Source organism: Desmodus rotundus, chromosome 1 (assembly GCF_022682495.2).
Source record: "Desmodus rotundus isolate HL8 chromosome 1, HLdesRot8A.1, whole genome shotgun sequence".
NCBI lineage: Eukaryota > Metazoa > Chordata > Mammalia > Chiroptera > Phyllostomidae > Desmodus > Desmodus rotundus.
The window spans coordinates 144,969,120-144,994,835 of NC_071387.1; the positions used below are offsets into that span (position 1 = coordinate 144,969,120).

The 25,716-nt window shown below is 38.1% G+C and overlaps 1 protein-coding gene across 1 annotated transcript in view; it reads left to right on the top strand.

Annotated features, from left to right (window-relative positions):
- The window catches only part of CAMK4 (calcium/calmodulin dependent protein kinase IV), a 196,622-nt gene that overhangs the window by 78,375 nt on the left and 92,531 nt on the right, over nucleotides 1–25,716 (top strand). The window contains exon 3 of the mRNA XM_053911372.2: nucleotides 6,652–6,730. Within this exon, the coding sequence (XP_053767347.1) occupies nucleotides 6,652–6,730 (79 nt within the window). The remainder of the gene's footprint in view (nucleotides 1–6,651; nucleotides 6,731–25,716) is intronic.

Here is a 25,716-nt window from a genome sequence, read left to right on the forward strand (position 1 = left end):
ACTATATTCTTTAATCAAGAACCTTCAACATTAGAAAAAGACAAGATCCTTTGTTCCATTTCGAGATGCCTCCCATTGAAAAAAAGTGAAACTCTTCAACAACTTACACTGCCTGATACCCTTAGCAGTGACAGTTTTTCAGAGCTGTGAAGCATGTCACTGCAGAGACACAGAGGAGCAAAGAACCAATAGTCAACAGTACTTCCAGACTTCTATCTTGTATGAGATTATTTTTAAATAATTTTATTAAGTTAATTGGGGTGACATCAATAGGATCATATAGGTTGTGAGTGTGCATTTCTGTGATGCTAGATCTGTATATTGCACTGTGTGCCCACCACCTGAAGTCAAACCGCACTCCATCAGCATGTATGAGCCCCCTCCACCTCCCACCACTCCCCCCTACCTTCCCTCTGGCAGCCACGACATTGTTGTCTGCGTCCACAAGATTCAGTTTTGTATCTCACACATGAGTGAGATCATATGGTTCCTAGCTTTTTCTGACTGTCTGACTGACTTATTTCACTCAGCATAATATCTCAAAGTCCATTCATGTTGTCACTAATGGAAGTGTTTTGTCTTTTCTTACAGCTGAGTAAGAGATTCTGCATCTGAAGTTCTCTTGCATTTCCAAAGAGCAGGTTGTGGGTGAGATGACAAGGGAATCCAAGCTCTGTTGCTTCAATCCAAACAATCACAGATGTCCCACTAGTTTATCTCCCCAGAAAATCAGTCTCTAATTTATATTCTCCATTAATGAGAGAATGCCCACGATGCTGTTGTCTTAGCATTGTGCAATCTCATCCTAATTCCCTAAAACACTGATGTGAATTCAGACTTCTGACTTCTTGCCTCCATTTCGAATTAGAATTGATCTCTACCTGGCCCTTTGAATGCATTCAGATATCTATCTCTCAGAGGTGGGTAGACAGATCAATGTGCTTGAATTTCTTTTGGAGGAAAAAAATATAATCGAACCAATTTCTCTTTCCTTAAAACAAGAAAGGAGAACAAAGGGGAGAATAAAGGAGTGAGAGAATTAAAAAAGAAAGAAAAAATAAAACCTGTGTTGTAAGAGAGATGAAAAAAATTTGATAGTTCCTTAAATGTTGGGTGTGAGGAACATGTAAAGATAAACTGTGGGATAAAATACCCCATTTCTTTGTTTTTTCACTAAGTAGACCTAAATGAGTAGCAGAGGACTCTATAACTGAAATGACTCTAAGTAAATATACATGGAGCTTTTCCCACTCATCCATAAGTTTGGCTGGGTACCAACATCAAGTGCTTCTTAATAGCTTAACAGGGGCTATAATGTGTGTGCATATAATATACATATAAAATAGAATATATACATCATGTTACAGTTATCATGTACACATGACTTTCTAAACACATTACAGGCTCGACTGCTTTTCTTCTCCGATATGAAACATGGTAGTCTACACTTACAGCTTTTCGCTTTTAACTTTTTTTATAACCAACCATATTAGACAAGACTAGAACTAAGAAATCACTTGTCCAAGATTTCTGTCACAGAAAAACAGTGTGAAAGTAGAAGTGCGGCTGTGACTCCCAAGCAGTATTGATTTTCCTGCTCATCAAGTCATAGGGGGAAAAACTCTAATTTCTATATTCCTTGGACTTTTTGTTAAATAATATGTTACAAATGAATAGACATGAGTATTGAAGCTATTTTTCTAGTTGAATAACTTTATGAATATAATATCCTTTAATCTATAATCTCCTGTCTTTGCATCTCAGGAAATTTTATGTTGATCCTCTCTTTACATAATCTATTTTTGAAATGAAGATACAACACTGTAACATCTTCTTTCTACATTAAAAATTGTTAATGTGCACAATAATCTTTATTTTTATACAAACATACTAAAATATTGCTCTTCCTTAAATCATACTAACAAATTATGACAACCAATTTTAGCAAAGAATATAAATTATATTTTTGAGAAATTACTAAAATACTATTTTTATATGTAATTATTTGGGTTCTATTCTTTTAACTAATCTTTTCATTCTTTAAAAAGCTATTTCTAAAATTTTATCTATGTGAGGTGATAGATGTATTAACTAACGTTATTATTATTTTGGTAATCATTTTGTGATACACATATGAAATCATTACATTGTATACCTTAAAGTTACAGGATGTCATATGTTAATTACATCTCAAAGCTGGAAAAAATTAGAAGGTCTATTAATAATAGTAAGTTCATTACTTAGCAAAATAAAATTAGACTTTTTAGATAGATTCTTCATATCCATAAAATAAAGTTAATTCTAACATACTTGTGTCCTGAGGTTGATTAATGAAGAGTGTATTTTGTTAAAAAAAAATTAAGTTTTGCTAAGATGATGATTTATACATTGATATTATTGATAAGTTAATGTGATGAGAAAATTATAAAGAATCAATGCTATTTAATGTGTTTTCCTTTACATGAATCATTGAATATAATAATTTTTCAACTGATATAAAATTACAACTAGATATTTAGTTTTTCTCAATGTTCCAAAGCTTTTCTTTTTTTTCTTTTTTAAAAGTTCCATCAGTTTCCATGAAATAAAAATAGAATGAATTGAATGTAATAGGCTACATTTGCTAAGACAGTTTTTAATCTTGCGTTTGAGCAATATGGTTTTCTTGGAAAGGTTTTTCTTTACTGTATTTTTATTAAGTTATAGTATAAGTACAGTAAATTTTATCTATTTTATTGTACAATTCTATCTATTTTGACAATGTTTAAATATGTGTGAACACAACCACAATCAAGATATAGAAAAATTCCATCATACTAAAAATCTTTCCCATACTCACTTGTAGTCAAACCTCCCACTATCTCTGAGCCCCCAACAACAACTGATCTATTTTCTCTGCCTATAGTTTTGTCCTTGCAAGAATACTATGTAAATGAGTCATGCAGTTTATAGCCTTTTGAACCTAGTTTCTTTCTCTTAGGATATCAGATTAGATTAGGGAATCACCCAGGTTGTTATGTGTACCCTAGTTCATTTCTTTTTGTTTCTGGGTAGTCTTTCACTATATGGATGTGTCACAGGCTGTCAATCCATTTCTCATTTGAGGGATATTGGAGTTGTTTGAAGTTTTTGATGATTACTAATTAGCTGGTATAATGATTCATTTTCAAATTTGTGAGTGAGCATAGCTTTCACCTTGGTGAATACCTGGAAGTAAGATGGATCAATCATATAGTATCCTTAATTTTACAAGAAACTACCAAGCTGCTTTCCAAAGCAGCTCTATCATTTTGCATTCCCACCAGCCATGCATGAGAGTTGCATTGCTTCCCGTCCTTGCCAGCTCATGGTATTGTCTCTCTCTCTCTCTCTGTTTTAAATAAGGTGTCAAATAAGCGTGTAGTTGTAGCTCACTGTGGTTTGTTTTTCTTTTTTTAATTATATTTTTTCTATTACCATTTATCCCCTTTATATCTCCCCAGTAATCACCACACTGTGGTCCATGTCCGTGAATCCTTTTTCCTTTTTGCTCAGTCCCTGCATTGCCCCCCTTAGCTGTCATCCTCCTCTCCATCTATGAGTCTGTCCCTATTTTGCTTGTTAGTTCAGTTTGTTCATTAGATTCCACATATGAGTGAAATCATATGATATTTGCCTTTCTCTGACTGGCTTATTTCATGTAGCATAATATTCTCCAGGCCCATCCACACTGTCACAAAGGGTAAAATTTCTTCTTTTTTATGACCAAGTAGTATTCCGTTATATAAATGTCCCAAGTTGTTTTATCCATACATCTGCTGGTGGACACTTAGGCTGCTTCCATACCTTGGCAATTGTAAATAACGCTGCAGTAAACACAGGGGTGCTTATGTTCTTTCAAATTAGCATTTCGGGTTCTTTCAGATATATTCCCAGAAGTGGGATTGCTGGGTCAACAGGCAGATCCATTTTTAATTTTTTAAGTCTTTAATTTTCATTTCCCTCATAACTAATGATAAGGAGCATTTTTCTTTGTGTTTATTTTCCATTCATATATTTTCTTTGGTGAAGTCTATGTTTAAATCTTTTGCCCATTTTATAAATGCATTGTTTGTTTCCTTATTGCTGGCCTGCCAGGTTTTTTTTATAACTCTAAATACAAGTCCTTTATGAGATTTGTGATTTGCATATATTTTCACTTGTCTCTGACTTTCAAAGAATAAATATTCTTAATTTAAATGAAATTCAATTTATTTGTTCTTTCATTCACTGTGCTTTTGGTTTTGTATATAAGAAATTGTTGCCAAAAAGTTTTGGAGTTCTAGGTTTTCCATTTATATTTATGATCCATTTTAAGTAATTTTTGCATAGTGTGAGGTGTATATTAATATTTTAGTGGGTATTTTTTTTTTTGCATATGGGTATATATCTAGTTGTTCCGGCATTATGTACAGTTGGAAGGACTATCCTTTCTCCACTGAGTTGCCTTTTTACCTTTGTCAGAAACCCATTGGCCATATACGTGTAAGATGATTTCTGGATTCTTTTTTCTGTTCCATTTGTTTCCACGTTTGTTTCTTCTCCCATACCACTCTCTTGACTGCTGTAGCTTTATAGTGAATCTGGAAATCACATATGTGATTCCTATAACTTTAAAAAGAATAAGTACTCTGCTGTTTTTACGTGGAGTTTTCTCAAATTGTCAATTAGGTTAATTTAGTAAAAAGTGCTGGTCATGTCTTTTATATTCTTAGTGCAAATGTTTCCACTTCTTTAAAGTCAATTGTTAATAGGGTGTCTTGAAGTCTCCAACTATATATGTGGGTTTGTCCATTTCTCCTTTTACTTCTATCAGTTTTTGCTTCATGCATTTTGAAGTGCTATTGTTAGATGCATACACAATTATATTCGTTATCCATTTGGGGGGATTGACCCTTTCATAAGTAATGTCTCACTTTATCCTTGTTCTGAAGTCTAGGTAACTTAATATTAATATAGCTATTCCTACTTTCTTTTGATCAGGGTTTGCATAGTATCTCTTTCCTATGATTTCATTTTTAACCTATTTATACCTTTATATTTAAAATGTGTTTCAGTATATAGTTTGTTCTTGATTTTTCAATCCAGTCTAACTACCTATTTTTAATTGATGTGTTTATAGAGTTTACATTTAATATATTTATTAATATGATTGGATTAAAACCCACCATATATTGTCAGCTGTTTTATTTTTAATTTGGATTTCCCCTACTTTGCATTTCATTTTTGATTTTCTATTTTAGCTCCTTACTGATTTATTATTACTTTTTAAAAAAATAATTTTACTTATTCCTCTAAGTTAAAGAATATACATCTTTAATCAATCAACCTACTTTTAAATAATATTGTGCTTACCACATAGTGTAAGACCTTAATAGTGTTTTCCCCATTGTCCCCCATTCTTTATGCTATGGTTGTCATATATTTTACTGTTACATATTCTATACACATAATGCACTGTTAATATTTTGGTTTTAGATAGTTGTCTTTTAGAGCAGTTAACAAAGATGAATTATGTATTTACCTCCATTTATTCCATTTCTAGAATATTTATGTATGTTATATCTTACCAAAGTTTTTAAAAATATGTTGAAATGTTAAAGTCCATTAGCATTTACAACATCAATTACTGGCTGTGTTAAAGATGTGTTGTGTGTAGGCCTTCTGGGAATATTTTGACTTATATTATTCTTTTGTGCTTAAAATATCAAAACCACGGGACTGAATATATCATAAGAAGTCCTTTGGCTTAATCTTCAAAGTCTCAGATTTACTTTGACTAATCTTATTTTAAGATGTATCTGAAGTTCTCCTTCTGAAGTTGAGACTTAAGCCTGTTGGTCTGTGAGTCTCTTTTTGTCTGTCTGGTTCTCGTGCCCTCGTGTGTGGAGAGGGAGCATCAGGACCACACTGTTCTGCTTTTCAGTATTCTCCTTTTGTAACTTTGCACGTACATGAAGCTGGATATCGAGTCCCTTTTTACCATTCTCCTTTACAGGTGAAAGCCATTCTGTGCATCTTCAAGCTTCTATAGAGAGATCTACTTTTTCACTATGTATCTTCAACCATTTTTATATTTTCTCCTGAACATTTTACATAATTCCTTTTGTTAGGGCATGCGAAGTAAGTGGTAGAAGTGCTCACCAAGATGAAGGGGTCAGAATCTCTATGGCACTAACACTGGCTCTGGGAGAAAGCCAGGGCACTAAATGGCATCAATTCTCAAGGGTCCCCAGCTCCCTGGCCGAGTAGTGGAGACTGTCTTGACTCTCATAGCCGAGTGCTAACCGTAAACCCTCTCGCTGAAGCCACTGTGCCTTGTTTTACTCCAGACACATCCTTTTAGGAAAGCTCAGGGATGCTGCAGTTGGGTGGATGGGCTCCACGAGCTGTGCTCCCCACAGGGCCTGGTTTGTTCCAGAGCCACTGAGTGCAACAGCCATAAGTATGCTGTTGCTTGTAGAGGGATGGAGCGAAGGAAGAGAGCAGCCTGGGAAACCTGGAATTTTTCTGAGCAAACTATAGTCACTTGTCAGTTATTTGGGTAACGAAAAAAGGTATTTATTTTTAAGTTCTCCCCTTTATTTCATGTCCAGAGCATAACATTTTCTTTTTGTCTTTTTCCCCCTCAAGGGGTGCTACATCCATTGTGTACAGATGCAAACAGAAGGGGACTCAGAAGCCTTATGCTCTCAAAGTGTTAAAGAAAACAGTAAGTTTTTTCATTATATATAATAGCATCTCTAAGGGATCTGTTACCTGGAGAGGCCAGAAGCTCTGATTCAAAGGACAAAGGGACCAGAGAGCCACCATGCGCAATGAACTCATCTGAATCTCGATTATGAGAGTGCGGCCAGATGGCTGTTTGTTGTCTGCTGGAGACTGCGTGACTCTGAAAGTAACTGGATCTCAGATTGGATGTGGCTGTGGGTAGAAGCGTGGAGAGGAAAAACATTTAGAGCTGCCAGGCGAACCCTGCTTTGTGTATTAGCATGATTTTAGATATACATATATGCCTAGATTTTCAAATGTTGGGTTTGCTTCCATAAAGTACAACTGGACAAATGCTAATATTTCTGGGACTGAACTGGCTCATCTAAGAAGTTTGTATTTGAACAATAAGGGAAAACTTTGTTTTGAGGTGGCTTCTTTTTGCTCTATACATGTAGGAGAGCTAAGGAGGCAAAAGTTACTCAGGCTCATCTCCCATGAGTGAGAAATGCAGTAGATGAGAGTGCAAACTACTCGTGCCAGCAGGATGTAATACTTCCTGTGCCCCACAGGGCATTTGTCACTGTAATACCCTACCTGCATTTGCTGTCGGTAGGTGGTTCTCCTTGTAAAGCCACAGAAAGACACAATCTTCCGTTCTCAAATTGTATGTGAACAAATACATGAAATATACTCACCTCTGGAAACCCAGCTGTAAAGTATGCTGAGAAGGATCATGAATTTTGAAGTCAAATAATACCTCCTTTAGGCCAATTGCCTTTTTTTTTCTTCTAAAGACAACTTAATATCACTAGCTGTTTATGCATTGTCTGGTACGGAGATTTTAGAACCTCCTTTCATGAAGAAGAGACTAATGGCTCAGGGTGTTCAACTAAGTAGAAGTAGAATGGCATTGGGAAACAATGTTACAATTTAAGGCCATAGCAAACTAACAATGACAGTTTAATTGAAGTTTGTAGTAATTTAAATGGCAATTGTTACTAATCAACTCTATAATCTGGATTTCGTGCTTAGTGTAGGCAATGATTTAAGTTGAGAATATAGAGTAATCTTTTGATTGGTGAGGTTTGGAATTTTCTCTTAAAGCAACTTCCTGTACTCATAAAATTTATTTAAACTAAGTATTATTAAAAATTTTATGAAATAGAATTTTCTGTTAAATACAGGATCCAGCACAAATATGTCCCTTTTTATGACAAAATCATAAGCATGTAATTCTGTAACATAACAATACCACACTCAAGCACACCATATGAAATTTTAGGTGAAATGTCCAAATTAAAACTATAAATTATTACACCCATATTGTAACCCTCCCAACTACACTCAGGCAGGCCTTACTTCTGCCGGACCCTGCATCTACTTCTTATGGAGCTACATTGGCATGCTTTAGCAGGAATCACGCATGAGACTTTTTAGGCTTGGTTGTAGCCTTTCCTGCTGGTTAAAAAAATTGTCAGTAAAATTTGTGAATGGATGTATATCTTTGCATATCTGAGGAAAATTTAAAGGGGACTGGATACATGAACGAATAGAAAGATAAACATTTGGAATTGACTTTTAAATGGCCAGAGTCCTGGAAGACAAAGGGCTGTCTTCGCAAGTCCTGGTTAAAGGCAAAAGTCTTTGGGTGAATTGGAGTAAGAGGCAGGGGAAGACATTTGGTGGCTTCATGACTCACACTCGTTGGAAATAAAGCTCTGGTTTGCCCTCACTGTATTCTCTTCTCCACCTCTGTTGTGGAAACATCTTCCTGAGAAGATGGGCAGGAAGAAAACGTGGATGGGAACCAAGAGTCAGATGGAGCTGCAGAGCAGTGCTGTAAGGCAGATGTTGTCAAACGCAGTTACTACTGTGCCAAATGGAACGAGAGAAAATCCCCTGGAGAAACCTCAGTTTTGAACATGAATTACATAGAATCCCCAGCATTATCTCCTAGAATAAACCATGCAAAGAGATGTATAAGTGAGAGAAGTAGCAGGCAAAACCTCAAAGAGTAATTGCCCCCAGCGTTTGATTCCAAGTAGGTCACAGAGACAGAAACTTCCATATCCAAGTGAAGTGAATGAAGCTGAAGAATCTATTTATAGAAGGAAAGTGGTGCTGAGAAAGCAAAGTATCTTCCCAGCGAATTCAGCCAAGAATCTGCTCTTGAGGAGAAAAGGGCGTTTCAGAAAACTTGAATTATTTGTGTAATTTGTTATATTGAACCACATAAAATTACCTTTATTAAGTCATCTTTTCCTACAAAAATGGCAATTTTTGTGGCTCACTATAATAGATACATATTGTTCAATTTTTTTATTTTTTATTTTTCTCTTTTTATTTATTTTATTGTTGTTAAAAACTTTGGGATCACTATAATATTCACAGGATCGTTTGTTAGGACCTCATTTTATGACTTAACCTAAACCTAAGGGGTCTGAAAGATGGTTTATCTATCATCTGTGTCTCTGTCTATCTATCTCTACCTATGAGAGTTTCCTAGAGCTGCCGTAATAAACTATCACAAACTGGCTTAAAACAACAGAGCTTTATCCTCCTGTAGTCCCGAAGGCTAGAAGTCTGAAATCAAGGTGTCAGCGTGGGTGATTTCCTGCAAGGGCTCTAAGGGAGAATCTGTTTCTTGCTGCTCTCCTTCCTTCTGGTGACAGCCAGCAGTCGCTGGGTGTTCCTTGTTGCAGATACATCGCTTCACTTGCTGCCTCCCTTGTCACATGGCCATCATCTCCCTGCGCGTCTACATGTCACCCTTTCTGTGTGCATGTCTGTGTCCAGATTTCCTTCTTCTTATCAGGACACCAGTCCTATTAGAGGAAGGGCCCAAACCTACTCCAGTATGACCTCATCTGAAATTGACCACCTGTAGCTACAGCAACTCAATGTCAAAATAAGGTCACATTCTGAAGTACTGGGGACTAGGACTCCAACACATCTTTTCCGGGGGCACAAAGTTCCCCCCATAATACTATCTATAACAATTCCAATAAAGGTTTCCTATCTCTTTTACAGTTAAGTATTTGATAAAAATAATCCTCTTTCCTGGGATTTATTTAAATACTTTTTCAGGACAATTAATCCAAATTTTATTTTATGGTAGTGTGAGTACTCTTCTAATATTTCAGTACTCCTAATATTTTGGGAAGGATTCCACTTACATTGGCATTAAGAGACCCGTTGCCCCATAAATCACACTGATCATCATTGAGAATCCGTTGGGAACTCCTCTGTCTGAGTGACAGACAAACACTCTAATTCATCCCTAGGGACACAGACTGAAGCACCAGCACTTAGGGTGAAATCCATAGTCCATTGTTGGTCAGGTACAGAACAGAGTTAATACAATTCAGAGAGTCAGAATGCATTAAAAACACATCAGTCAAAAAAGAGAGAGAGGGAGTCTGTGTGAGTGCGTGCAACAGAGAAAGAGACAGGGACAGAGACAGAATGAGCGTATGGGGGGAGAGAATGAGAGAGAATGAAAATAGGACAAAAACCAACGATTAATTGAATTTAGGACCATATACTGGTGTCTATGGTGGTATTTTAACATATATGAAAATCCTCACAGCAGAAAGTTCGGGGAAAGGTACAACTTCAACACAGAGATTCTGTTCATTGTAACTTAACATACTTTTGGCCATTTAGAAAGAATTTCAAGATCTTAGAGTTTCTAAATGTTATGATAAGTATTGGCGATTCCCTATTATAGGTATATTTTTGTGCCAGAAAATTGAAAATGACCGTTGAACCAACTTTTTACTGTACTGAAAAAAACCTGAACGTTTCAGAAACAATATCTATTTGTCTCACTGCATCATTAATGAGGATAAGGCTTTGAGTGTAATAAGAGTAAACAATAGAGAAATTGAATTGAAGGGCCATTTTAATTTGTATTTATAACTTTTTTCCACTTTGTATTAGTGATTCTTTTTTTTCTACTTTATTTTTTATTATTTTCTGTCACAGTTGTCCTAATATTTTTTCCCTTTTGCCCCCTCCACCTCTCTCCAGCTCTCTCACCCACAGTCAATCCCCTTTCCATGGTCTGTGTCCACCAGTCTAATCTCTTCCCCTCCCTTCCACCATTTCCTCCTTCCTCCTCCCCTCCTCCAACTATCAGCCTGTTCCACATATTAGTGATTCTTGTACTGAAGAAGTCAAATCACTAGGAGTCGCTTCCACGTACTTTCCTCTTGGGAAAAGGTGGCCTCTTTTGTAGTATTTTTCTTTTGAAACAGTTAGACAGGCAGTGCCATTTACCCCTAAACACCTTATTACTTTGCACATAAGAACTAATTGGCTTGTGGGCATAGTGGAACTTTTACTATGAACTTTGAAAATCAAGTGTGAAGGAAAGAAGGCCATTTTTTTTTTCTTTAGCATGAGCCCTTTGTCATCTCTATTTGATGTGAAGTTTAGAAGAACTTGAATTAGAGTAGAAAGATTTACTAAGCTTCTTCCTCCGGTTAATGACTTTGGCCCATTAAAGGGTCTGACAGACACAGCTAATAGGACAACCAGTGATTTACAAGATGAAACCTTTTTACTGATGTTACACGACTTTGAATATGCTGATCTTAAAAGTACACAAAAGGAAAGAAAAAGTCAAAATTTGAACAGATTAAACAGATGGAACCTTCAGCCTGGACTGAATTTCACTGAGTACAGTGGAATCCCAACTTTTAAAGACTGACATGGTGATAATGGATTCACTATTTCAGAAACAGTTTATGTACTTCACCTTCCTTAGGAGGTCATACCTCAGGGGGTATTTAAATAATCACACTTTGGTTCTATCAGTAAGGCTCTTTCTCCAGAACTGATTGAGATGTAGGAAAATTATGCTCACCAATTACTTATTATGTCCCTGGAATTTTGGAGACAAATATTTGAATTCTAAAATTCAGATGAAATTTCTGGCCATGTGGCTCAACTCCTGGAAAAGGTTGCAGGCAGCCTGCTGCAAAGTCCCTGCCCTGTCGTGAAATACCCACCGTGGAGCCTTAGAATTAATCTCAGTGTGCAAATCCGGCTTGTGTCGGTAATCTGACTTGCCTGTGAATGGCTGTGCAGGTGCAGGGTGAGACCACGGGCCCTGGAGCCAGACACCCTGAGTTCAGGACCACTTCTGCCACGTATTACCTGTGCGACTTTATAATAAATTATGTAAATCTCTCAATCTCACTTTCTTCTTCTGTAAAGTGGGCTTAAGAACATCTAGCTCATGGTGTTCTAGCAAAGATACAAATGAGTAATTTATGTACATTACTTCTTATCACCCAGGAAGATGTAATAAATAATGAGCATTATCCTTATTACTAATTATAATGGTCCACGCAGATATTTTATATTATAATAATACCAGTTTATTCTGTGCACTTCTGTGCTCTCATTAGCTTGATTTAAAACTGCACAGTTAGCAGCACCAGACATATTGTGCATTTCTCAATGAATAAAATTAATTACATTGTTTTGGGGGTGCTTTCATAATTTCTGCTAAAAATGGGCATATGTTTTACCATTGTATCAATAAATTTAATCTGGCATTATAGATATTTCTGATCATATGAACTCCTGCTTAAACAAATCTTGGATGCTGGGGGTTCCTGGATTTGGCACATTTTCAGCCCTGTGGCTCTTTGACGCTCCTCATGGAGCAGTGTGACTAGATCGTGGCATAGAAGCTGCTCCAGGTCTGGATTCTGTCATATTTTATGTATTATAACATAAAGCTACCTGTACTTTTCTGGAAATGTTTTTCTTAAATTATTTAATGAATAATCTCCTAGGAAGTGCCCATAACTTTTATGAATTTTTTCATAGGTGCTGGTTTGGCCTTTTATGCTCTGCTCAGTTAGGTGAAGAACCACACATTGTACCTTGCTAATCATTCTATGAGTTAGCTTTTAACTTCTATTCGTTTTCATTTTATTCTTATGAGTTAACATTTCAGTACATATAACTATGAATCTTCAGGAGAATTTGAAAGGTTGCTCTAGATTAAATTACAGAATGTACACAGGCTTCCTCCAAAATTCTTAGTAGGTGAAACTCCAGGACATCTCTACTAGGGGAGATTTTCAGGCTCCTCCACTCTAAAATAGAGGTAATGCCACTTTTACCACTGGGTAAACTGAGGATTGCCTGATCCTTTCTCCTTCTGTCTAACCTGCGAGAACATAGACAACTAAGCACGGACCATTCACTTTGCAGTTGCTATGATCTGCGTAAGAGAGATGGCTGGGTCAGTTTGGGTTAAAGATCCGCATCTGTTGAACACTGCTGTAGCCACTTTTAACCATTCGTGAGTGTGCTCTGGAAGCGTAGGCAAGGTCACCTTTGGTCAGTGACTAAGAGGAGGATAATAAATCACTAGCTGAAATGGACTTTTTGGGTCCAATTGAGGTCTCAGAACACATTAAGGAAAGTAGTTTGCAGATAACAAGCCGCATCAAGTGAAGCGAAACTTCTCCAAGCATTCTGTCAGTTGGAACCTATTGATTTTCATAGGCACTATTAAACCAGGTTTCCTGGAATAGGAACAGGGATATTTCTATTCAGTTTGTGACAATTATTTGTCTACCAGAGAAGAAACGTAGAATGTTAAAATCTTGGCCCGGCTTCACCATGCAGAGAGCCACTTGGAAGTCTGGACATTCTTACAGAGAATTACTTGTGGTTTCATTCGTTTTCTTTTTTGATAGAAATGCTGCTAGAATCTGAGACAGTTCAGCTTGCTTATCCATCATGTCATTATATTAAACTCTTACAGGTGTTTCATTAGGTTTTTAAAATAAATACCATAATTCAGAGGCAAGCTGAAGAAAGGAGTAGGGGGAGGGAGGGAGAGAGAATGGGGGAGAGGAAACAAATGAGCATATAGGCATATGCCTGGGTTTTGTTGCCCAAAGCAAAGCACACTTTGCAGTTACACCATCCACTGAAGTTACCACCTTTTTAAGTAGTGGATGGTTGGAGCTAAAATGATCTTTGTCTTTTATATGGAGTCTGTGGATCAGAAAAAGGAGATTTATAACTAGGCAAAAACACAGCAAATCTTAGAAGGGTAGCTTATGTCACTGTACCTTAGTAGAAGAAAAAGACTAGAAATTTCTCAGAGAGCTGAGTGAGAATGGCCTTGTAACTGAAGGAGAAGGCTGGGCAGCAGGAAGGCTGAGAGCAGCCCCAGGCTAGGGGATCAGAGCTGGGGACGGGTACCCAGTGAACCACAAGCAGAAGACCTGAGAGAGCCAGAGGGACACGGCCTGTCTGCTTCACAGCAACCTTAGGACTCATGTCTTAGTGAGAAGGACAAAAGCTATATATAATCTTAGTGTTAACAGGGAGAACTTTCTTAATCAATGTTTGTTTTTACATTTCTTTATGGTACAAAGTTGAATGGTGCATCCATCCCTCCAACGTAAGAAAAGAGAGAAATAAGGCTTTAAAAAGATCAAGTCATGGAACTCCAAAAGAGAAAAAGCAAATGACTATGAGTAAAGGATATTAATTAGAGAGGTCCAAATAATTTTCAATCTTGAATTAGATTTCAACTCTTTTTTTTAAGCACTTGAATTACCATATTCCACTTCAGTAATTTTAACAGTAAAGGAGCATAATGCTAATAAGAATGCAACCTATATTTAATTATTAAACACTATGTAGTAGCCCCTGTTGCATGTTAACACAAAGTGGCTCATGGGAGTGCATTGCTTATAAGAATTTTACAGAAGTGACACATCCAAAGTACACAGCAGCACATAGAACTTGAACCCAGGGCTTTTGAGCCTCACATCCGGGCCCTTCCACTTAATACCAACTAGGTTCTCATAGAGAAAAAGACAAATAAGTAATCAGGAGTGTTCATGGCCCATATTTAGGACCGAAACTAGATGTTGCTTGTCTCTGAACTGATAAAAGATGAAAAAGCCTTCACTGACAAACAGACAAGAGAAGCTCAGTGCAGCTCTAAGTCACATTGGGAAACAAGACACATAACATTCCCTATGTGCAGAGAATACAAGCAATATATTTCTTTTCCAGTGCTGGAAAACCTGGTATAATGAGTCTCAGCATGTAATACCCACTAAAAATGAAAGAAGAATAACGGGAGGTGTATGATACGCGTGCATTTCTGGCTCAGAGTCCTTCTGCTCTTTGTCCTAATGGTGGGTGGACGCATTGATGACGCCAGTGCAGCTGTGTATATCAAGTTCCAATTTCCTTTCTGCGGCAAGTGTCAGAATCACAGGATAAATTCACTTGAAGGTGGTCATACTCATCTCTACCCCAGAAGTCTGAAAAATCTATCAAATGGATGGTTATGTCTTCAACACTCCGCCCCCATGACATGTCAAGCTGTCACTGTGAGGAATTTTCCTCGAGATTTTGAGCTCATACCAGTGTATATAACTCTATCCATCACGACATCAGGACACATTTAGATGTCGTCATGAGTTTCAAGTGCGACATACATAATAAAGCACTATAAGCAGGGAATGATTTCTTCTATTGATAAATCAAAGCAGATCCAAAATTATCATCCTCATATTTTAAATTCTGATGGATTTTTAAAAAGGGGGAACATGGGTGTCAAAATTTCCCTCTCATACTTACATCTGAAAATTCACTTAAAAGTATTGTCTATTTTCTATGACAATTAAAATTCCACCTAAGACAGGTACCACTGGACATCTGGGAGGAAAATACTTAAAATCTTAGTCAAAGATATTTTCCTTTTTCAAGTTTGAGTCCCTTTTCGTTTAAAACAGTGCCAAAAGGATCAGAGAGGGAGCAATGCTAGATGTTAGCCCAGAACTCTCGCCTATCTACCTAGCTCTGCGCACATGGGGCTTTTGAACTCTGAGTCCCTTGGCCCAGAAGAGACTCAAGCGCATGCTAATGGCAGAGCATTGAGAATGTGCACATTCCTGTGAAGAAAAAGATGTTGAAAAGGGCTGAGCTGAAACTTTAGTTTCCGATTCTGAAAGGATCTGGTGTCTTTAGAAAAGTGAAGCTCTGGGGTTCACGCGTGTTCGGATGCTTCCTCAGCAAGGCAGTCAAACCCACACTTCCACGCGGACGGAGAACACTGCTGTGGAGCGCGCGCAATGGACAGTGGAGCTGTTTTTTCAAACCTTAAATCGTTAAGATTTCTTTTTCCAATTCCAGCCCCACAGCATAATTGTATCACTTTTGAAGACATTTAAAAGCATTCCCTCCCCTACAACCACTCCTGTTTTGTTTGTTTGTTTGTTTTTGAGGAAGTTCTTAACATTCTTGAGCAATATTAACCAGGGTATTTGAAGGTCTTAATTGTCTTAGAAAAAAGCAGGCAAAGAGCTAAAGCTTTTAAGAGTGTCCCTGTTTTCCCCTCTTCGAAGCTACCCTCAGTAAGAGATTCAACCTACCTTATAACTGATGAGGCTTAAAATGCTAATGTTTCAGGAGTACTTTTTGTATTTGTTAATTTACAAATTACGAAGTCATAAGCTTCTTGAGTATCTAGTTATTCAGTTTTATAACTAATAGATAGTCACTTAGTTTTAAGATCAAAGGGGTATCTCAAGGCCTCTGAGTGTGTACAGTGTCCTGCCCCTCACGTCAGATGGTTCAGGAATTGTGTGACTGGGTAATTGCTGTCCAGTGAAAGAAATAGATTATTCTTTTGCATTGGTATTTTATGATTCTTAGGACATATTCCCAGAAGTAGAATTTCTGGGTCAAAAGGCAGTTCCATTTTTAATTTTTTGAGGTAACTCCATACTGTTTTCCACAGTGGCTGCCCAGTCTGCATTCCCACCAACAGAATTTATGCACCTCTATGTTCATAGCAGCGTTATTTACAATAGCCAAGATCTGGAAACAGTTTAAGTGCCCATCAGTAGATGAGTGGATAAAAAAGCTGTGGTACATTTACACAATGGAATACTATGCAGCAGTAAAATGAAGGAGCTCTTACCTTTTGTGACAGCATGGATGGAGCTGGATACTATTATGCTAAGTGAAATAAGCCAGTCATTGAAAAAAATACCACATGATCTCACTTATATGTGGAATCTAATGAACAAAATAAACTAAGGAATAAAGTAAAATCAGAGGCATAGAAACATGGAACAGACTGACAGCTATAAGAGGGATGGAGGAGGTGGGGACTGGCTGACAGAAAGTGCAGGAATTAGTCAAAGAACATATATGTGTGACCCATGGACATGGATAACGGTGTGGGGATTGACTATGGAAGTGGGGGGTTGGGTGGAGGGAAGGAAAAGGGGAAAAATTAGGACAACTGTAATAGCGTAAACAAAATATTTTTTTAAAAGAAAGATATATAAAATTAAAAACAAATTTTCTTACTTCTTGGTAATTTAGAAAACATTTTGAACAGTACTGTCTTGACCATGTAAAAATTACCGAAGACACTAAAAAGAAAGTGTCATTTGTCACATTTCCATTAGAACCTGAATGTAGGACCTGGCTGATACCCAGGTCTGTAGCAACGCAGGTGTGACCGTGGTGGTCAACAGCAATTAATAAATGTAAGAAGTAGTCTTAGAACGTCCCTGAAGTTTAACCAAAAGGGTAAAGGTCTTATCCCAGTCTTCAGAAAAGGTGAAGGAAGGCTTTTAAATTTAAATGCCAACATGTATCAATTCCCTCTTTGATTACCACAAAGCAAGAATGTTATATTGGATAGAATTTAAAATTTTAATGAAGTTATCTTCCACTTTTAGAAAAAAGAAAAATAAAATCATGTTTCATGTTCATTAGAAATTGTTTTTACCAGAGCTGGAATGCTCTCGTGAATCCCAATATTTCTAAATTTCGTTTCTTTTAATTGCAGTAGGGTTTTGGGGAAGACTTAGAAAACTGCAGATAGAAGACCAGAAAATGTTCACCTTAGTTTTACAAATTACTTCAGGACAGGCACTAACATTACTAAACACCTGCCATGTGCTGCAAGATTTCCCATACGTTCTGATTTAATCCTGACAACAAGAACCCTGTGGGGCAGCAATTGTTATCCCCAGTATATGCACGAAGAAATGGAAATAATCCTCAGAAAAGATGAGTGACTTGATACGGGACTTTAAATAACAGAGCCAAGACTCAAACTGTTTAAAAATAATGTGCAATCAAAGATGTTATTACAGAATAATTTATGTTAGTAACAACTCATAAAAAACCATGACTGTCTAACCAGAGGATGCCATTGATGTTTCCAGGCCACTAGGAAGCTGTTTTACATTCTGTCTATGAACACTGGGTATCCTTAAATTTTTAGGATATCTTTATTGAACATTGGAAGAAACAAAATTCTATTTCAATATTTAAAATATGTAAGTAAATATGTACAATTTAAAAAGCTGAAAGTAAATAAGGCAAAATGCTACTGACCGTTGTGTTATAGTGGTGAATATGTTTCCTCCCTCTTATTTATTATATTTCACACTTTTGGCAAGAATCACCTCATTGGGAATGTGAGAGTAGGCACCCAGCAAGGCTTTTCCCTTGAAATGTCCCCCCTCGTGGGCACTGTCCCCCTTCATGGGCACAAATGAATTCACAATTGCAACCCTAGAATCCTCCGCTTACTAAGGGTCTCACAGCGCCTTCTTCGGGAATGCGTAGTATACTCCCGTTCTCACTGTTATCATTGTTTAATGTTCATCATTTCATTCTCATTTTATCTCTTCTGTGGCCGTGCTGGATGTAAAACACAGATCACACAAGTTAAGGCAAGGTGTGCTCTTTGAAGAAGAAGAGCGGGACTCCTTTTGGCCACTGTGAAAGCTCTGTAGCCTGTGATGGGGAGCCGGGCAGATGTGTAATCAGTGCCTGCTGCAGTGGGGCTTATCAATCACATTCCTTGGAACAGTCTTCATTTATCTTGGGAGAATGCAGTATTACATAAGTGGTGCAGTAACCCTTTGCGGCTCACAGCTTGGAAATCACAAGCTATGAGCAGTGCAGTCTCTAAAAGACCTGGGTGTTTAGCTCTGCCTGTGAGACAGGCATGCTCAACTCCACTGGCATAGGTAACGTGACAAGAAATGTCCTGTAGATCTGAATGATGGAAGGAGAACTGACTAACCAAGTTCTAATCTCTTCCAACCACAGCTGTTAAACCTGGGATTTTTTTTTCTTTGAACTACCAACCTTTTGTATTCAAACACTAGCTCCGACTCTCGTTCATTCATTCATTCATTCATTCATTCAACAAATTGTTATATCCCAGATGTTGGTATATAATGCTGGGGATACTTCTGTGTACAAAATGGACAAAACCCTAGCTGTCATAGAGTTTATGTTTTGGTGAAAGAATCAAATCACGGTCTAGTAATTAAATGGTAACATAGAATTTTCTAAATGATTCATGGTGTGTGTCTGTGTATGTGTGTAGGTAGCTGCTTTTGATGGAGTGACCAGGGAAGGCCTCTCAGTGTGAAGTGAGGTCTAGTGGAAGAGAAGGCAGCAAGTGTAAAGGCCTTGGGGCCCGGTCTGGGAGTTGAGTGGCCTATCAGATAAAAAGGGTGAAGCCAAACCATCCCGAGTTTCATGGCCCATGGTAAGCAGTTGGTGTTTATTCTAAGTACAGTGGGATGACAACAATGGAGTTTGAGTTGGAGAGCGACATGACCTGATTCACAGTTTAAAGACATCACTCTGGCTGCTGTATGCAGACAGAATGATTGTAAAGGGTAAGAATCAAACCAGGAAGATCACTTAGGAAGTATTACAGTACTACTGCAGCCTTTAAAGTAGCAGCAACATCAGACCAGAATGATGACATAGACCAACCCATTTTATTTTAAGAAGGGAGTGAGCAAATATCATGTTAAATGCTGTTGACAGGAGGAGATGCAAACAGAAAAGTAGCTAGCAGTTTAGCTCCAAGTGGCTCTTCCAAGGAGGCTGCTAACTTCTTCTGTAAGAGCCATGTTGGGTGAGCGCTTGGATGAGGCCAGACTGGATCACCTGGACAAATATGTGGGCAGGGAAGAAAACAGAGAAAAATTGCAGAGATAACTCTGGAGAGTTTTTCTGAGAAGAGAAGCAGAGATCTGCTTTAGAAACAGGAAGAGGAGTGAGAGACTAAGGAATACGATCTTTTTAAATATAAGAGGTTTTAAATCAGGGTAACCCCCATATATTCTCAATCCCAGGGAGAGATACAGAGATGACAGAAACAGGAAGAGCAGGCGTGTAAAGATATAAAGTCCTTTCTATTTTCTATAACACATTCCACTCCCTCTTTCTCTCCTATTAGGTCTAACCTGTTTCTAATGAGTCTGGCATCAGCCAAATCTTTTGCATAAATTTTGTTCAGCACGTTATCCCTTCCAGGAATATTTTAAACCTATTTCACTCACTGTAAAATATAGGACTGTTCGTTATGGTAGAATTTCTGGCATCTGCAAGCAGGAAGGCTTGTATATTAGAATTTAAGAATGATGAAGCAGAGGTAATCTTACTCAGAGAAGCTGCCTTGTTTTGAATCTACCTGACTCACAGATGTTTCAGGTTCTGAAACATGTGTCTTTATTTCTGGGTTGAGCTTCTCAGAGCCATTCTTCTCTTTCTCAAACTCTATTCCAACCTTTGGGCTCCTCCTCCATTGGAAATCTCTGCTTTTATGCTTTTTGCTCTCCCCATTTCTTGGAGTCTGCAGGGAGTAAGAAGTGGTTATAAACAGAACTATCAAAAAATATTGTCAGAATTTCCAAAACCAAGCTGATTTGATTGAAATGTTCTATCAGAGTGTGCCATCCCATACTGATCAGAACAAGATTAGTGCTGTGCTGGTCAGTGTTGAAAGTAAAATAAGATACTGGTCCCTAAAACTTGCATCTCCTTCCTGCCCCACCCCACCATGTCTAATGCTCATCACTGCCTCCACCTCTGAACTGTTTCTGTGTAGCTGTGTTTTCCATCCTCCCCTCCATTGGGTCCAAACTCACACTGAAAGATCTGAGAGAATAACATTCAAGACAAAAGTCTATCAAGTACAAAGTGGAGAGGCCTGGAAATGGAATGATCTAGGCTTCTTCAAAAATCAGCTAGGCGATAAGTGAGCTGGAGTAAAATGGGACAAAGGGTAGATGAATTCTCCTGGCCAGTGTTATTAGCATCTTCCTAGATCTGCTTCCCCATTTCAGTAAATGGAAATTTTATTTTACCCCTTTCTTGGGCCAAAAAATAACAGTCAGTCTTTATGCTTCTGTTTCTCTAACACCCCACAGATAGTCCATCTTCAGATAACTGTTGGCTCTTCCTTAAAGATATCCATCCACTTCTTCCCCCTTCACTATACCACCTGGTTCCAAACTTCCATCATGTCTCACGCAGGTAACTGCCGTAACCCCCTTACTGAGTCCATCCTGCTTTTTCTCTTCCCATCATCCTCATCCCTACGAGATTGGGAGTCACCTTCTAAAACTTAACTAGGGTCATGTCATTCCTCTCTCAAAACCTTCCAATTATGTCTGACCCCTCTCACACTGAAACACCAAGTCCTTACCACATTACACATGGCTCTTCGTGACCCAGCTTCTGGTCATGAGAAGCCTCTGTCATCATCTACTACTCTCCTCCTCTGTCACTTTGCTCTGGCTAAACTGGCTTCCTTGCTTTCACTTGACTGTGTCAAACCCCTCTCACAGCTGAGGACCTTTGCTTCTCTGTCAGGAACACTCTTCCCTCAGAGCCGAGGGCCTGTGTCCTGTTACTTTACCAGCGAGCCTTTCCTGGCTCACCAGACCAGATAGCACCCTCATCACCCTGTCTCCCTAACCATGGGTTTTGTTTTTTCTTCCTTAGTATTTACCAGTTCTGGGCCTTTATTTGTTCATGTTCTGTCTGCATGAGAACATACATTTCTTGGAGCATAAATTTTTTAGGAAGTTTATCTATTTTATTCACTGTTGTATCCTCACGCCCAGAATAGCATCTTCAAATAGTGGAGAATATCTGTGGAATAAACAGATGAAGTTAATTGGACACAGATTGTATGCAGATTGATAGATTGGGTGGTGAGAAGGTTGTGTAGTCCCTGGATTGTTTGTACCTTCCCAGGGAATTAGAAACCAGTCTGTGATAGGAGAGTGAGGGAAGAGGTAATATTGGAGGTTTGAGGGAGAAAGTGAAGAATATTACATTCTTCAAATCTCTAGAGAGAGCTGGAAATTTGTGGATATAAATTAAAAATGGGACCAATCAATACGATTGTGTGTTTTCTTCCAACCACTTCAGTTCAGGTACAGACATGGAGTAAGAGAAGAGTGGAGTTAACCACGTTAAGGGTTTATTCCTGGCGAAGAGAAAGGTAAGAGCAAAGATGTTGGGGGAATACTCAGATCGTTGCTTATACTAATGGGCCATGGAATCTAAGCTAAGTAAGAGCTGAAAATATCGGAAGTAGAAAGCAGAAGAGTATAATGTTAGAAATCAGTGTTTCTGAAGTGGTAAAACTAAGGATAATGGTAAAGCCTGGGGTGTGACCATGGGAACGGGTGACTAAGGAGGAGTGGAAGAAGAGATGGTTGGAATTGTGGAACGTGTTAAAAAAGAAACTGAGAGACAGGGATGCTGAATGGATCATTCACATGAAAGTTGAAGCTGTTAAAATGATAGGATAAGTGGTTGAGATAAACTTGCTAAAATATGCTAAAATTTTTAGTATAGGGTGAGTGATAAGGAGATGGGAAGATGACTGCAAGAAGCTGCAGGCTGTGTTGCTTAATGGCAGACATTTCAAAGCAGCTGGAATTTTGGAGGGCCAAAGAAAGAGAAATGGTTTGGACCTAGCAATGAAGAGCTGGGACACTTCCCTCCAGGTCCAGTGGGCACATTGCCCACCGAGAGAGACAGACGAGTCACCACTTGGAGAGACTGTGAAAAATGTAGTCATGAGGTTCCCAGGTTTCTGTCAGATCAAGCGGGTAATGAGAATAATCAGACATAGCTAAAATTCTGTAGTCACAGGAGACACTAGCCTCATGTAGAAAAACCTCAATATTTTTTATGTGTTCCTCTTTTGATACTTGCATGCTGTAACCAATTTTTGCATGTTGAAAGTTTTTAACTGTCAAATCCTCATAGGCTGAACCTGTCATTCCTCAATTTAACAAAGCTCCAGTCGTCAAGTCTTCTCACCAAGCGCGTCAGTGGCGTGCACTGGTTGATATGCCAGAAACGAGAGGCTAAATTAAGCAGAAGCTCTGCAGAGGAAAATGCTTGTGAAGATTTAAAGACATTTGTCTATTTATTTATCCATTAATAACATATATTTTGCCTTTTTCTGCAAAAGATTGAGAAGCACAACTCTATAGTTTGCGGCATGCTCTCTGGTCATTATGAAAACTAAAAATGAACCTAAGAAGCTGGAGGAAGCATAGAGAAACAAAACAAGACTTACGGTCTCGAAGCCTGCAAAGACCATGAGAAGAGGCTGAGCACTTTTGTGGAAATACTGATGTACTTGACTGAATCCTAGAAGCCTACAGCAGTGGTCTCTACTCATACGGGTCACCCCAACTCGCCAAGAGTATTCGAAGTCCCAGAGTCAAGATCTAGGCCACATGTGGGATAGTCACGTGGCTCCAGTCTAACAGAAATTTGCTGTTGGGGCCCCTCTTCTTTTTTCCCAGTCCATTTAGCACCTCTGTCTCCAAGCATCATCCTCACAGTGCAGAAACTGCTTTTCCTTTTCTTTCCTGAAGTTCTCGTTACTTTCTTCTTCACATAGTTTTCGATCTATCTTCCCTTCTTTTTCTTAGCCCTCTCAGGCTCAGCCCAGGAATATGCATATTTTTTAATTTTGGAAAATGTAGCTATTTGCGATTCTGAGAATCCCTTTGAAAGTCTAAACATTTGAAAACCAATAGTGCGGAAAATTTAACAGCACATATACTTTCTTACGGGCATGAGAACCAAGCAAGGCATGGAGGTTCCCACCTGGAGGTTAGATATGTACACATGGAGAAGAGTATCTCTCTTTTCTTTTCCCTTTAAAAATACAAGACTGAAGAATATAGGCTGGGGAACGTCGCCCTGGCTGGTGTGGCTCAGTGGATTGAGTGCTGGCCTGTGAAACAAAGAATATAGGTTTGGGGCTTCCATTGGCCATGTTTTGTGGCATTTGGAGTGGGGCGAGAGAGAAAGACAGAGAGAAAACACTACATTGTTTGATTTAGCTGTGTTTGAAGGTAGATTCACTGTGACTTCCCAGTTATATGTGCTAGTAAACTGTCCTTTGGCTTTAACAAGTTTGAGCTAGATGTTACTTATGACTAAAAATGTTTTTGATTAATATATAGTTTGAATGGTGCTGTGGTTTACTGTCCGGGACAGACTGGTGAAGCAGTTTCCAAAGTTCTCGAGTCATAGAGCACTGTGTCTATCTTCCTTTATTCCTTCACTGCGAAAGCCCCAGAGCCCGTTGATTCTACATACAGTCACTTGGTTACTTCTTACCAACTTGTATGTTTTGTTCACAGTGAATCTCTCTTGTGTAAGTGCCTCACATTTGTTTTTAGGTATTAACTGCACAGATCATATCTTTATTCACTCTTCTTAGCCCACATTTGTAACTGTTGCTGCATTGTTATAAGGGATATTTATGGATATCCCCAGAAGTACGCTGAATTGCCAGACTGGCATTTATTCCAGTAGAATATACTTTGTTCTGCACTGTGAATTAATTTTAATAATTTAAATTTTCTTTGGCAAAAATATGTTAAAATACCCTGAACCTTCTTATCAACCATATGAATTACCAAAATTTTGTTATAGTTTAAGAAGCCTTAGCGTGACCATATGTCTACTTAATGTTTTATTATGCATAGTGATGAAACAGAACTCTTGAAAAATCTCTTATTGGAATAAGGATTCTTTAACAATTTCTTATAAATGTTTTTTATTCTCATAGAAACTAAAGGCATTTATAAATGGTGACCACTTTCTTTAGGTAAGGTACTCTAGGCTCTGGCAAAATTATATTTGCCAGAAAAAAATATATAGTTCTGTCTGGTGTGTCTCAGTGGCTTGGTCATGGTCCCACAAACCGAAAGGTCACCAGTTCGATTCCCGGTTGGGGCACATGCCTGGGTTGCATGCCAGGTCCCCCTGGCTGGGGGTGACCCATCAACGTTTCTCTCCCTCTCTTTTTCCCTCCGTTCTCCTCTCTCTAAAAATAAATTAATAAAATCTTTAAAAATAGATATATTTGTATGTTATAACCAGCAAAAGAATGCATAAAGTTTATAAAATTCCCTTCAATAGTCTTTCTTTATTTTCAAAAAATATATCCTTGTTGGTTAATGTTTTTATTAGAGAATAAAAATTAAATGAGTGAATGTCATTATGAAAGTATGTTTGGTTATCACCATTGAGGCATGATTAGAATTTTTCTCAGGCCCATCCTTGCTTCCTCAGGGGATGTAACTTAAACGGGAGAATTCATCTCCATCTGCAGCTGTGTCTCTTGGTTATGCCCACCGAGCTTGGCTGTGAATTGCACACAAACCTCTGCGTGTTCCTTTCTAAAACCATGTGAGCTCTTCCAGTAGGAGGGTTCTGGACGGCTCAGATGGCAGAGGCCACAGTAAGAGTGCAGGTATTATCTATATATTGCCTCGGTGGATTTTCTTTCTAGTGTATGACTTTTAGGATCTAAAACTTTAATTCACTGTGATTAAAAAAGTCAATCATTGCCTAGGAAAGGGAAGTACTCCTCATTTTTGAATATCCTAAAGTAGATGACTGCTGTTTTAAACCTAGAGATCAAGTGGCGAACCAACTAGGATTCCTTAATGACAAGCAACAGAAACTAACTCCGGATAACTTGTGTAGGAAAGGGAATCCAGGGGCTCATATAATATGAAAGTTCAAAGGGCAAATTAGCTTCTGCATAAATGCATCCAGTGAATTATATCACCAGTTCTCATTTTTCATCTCTCAGAG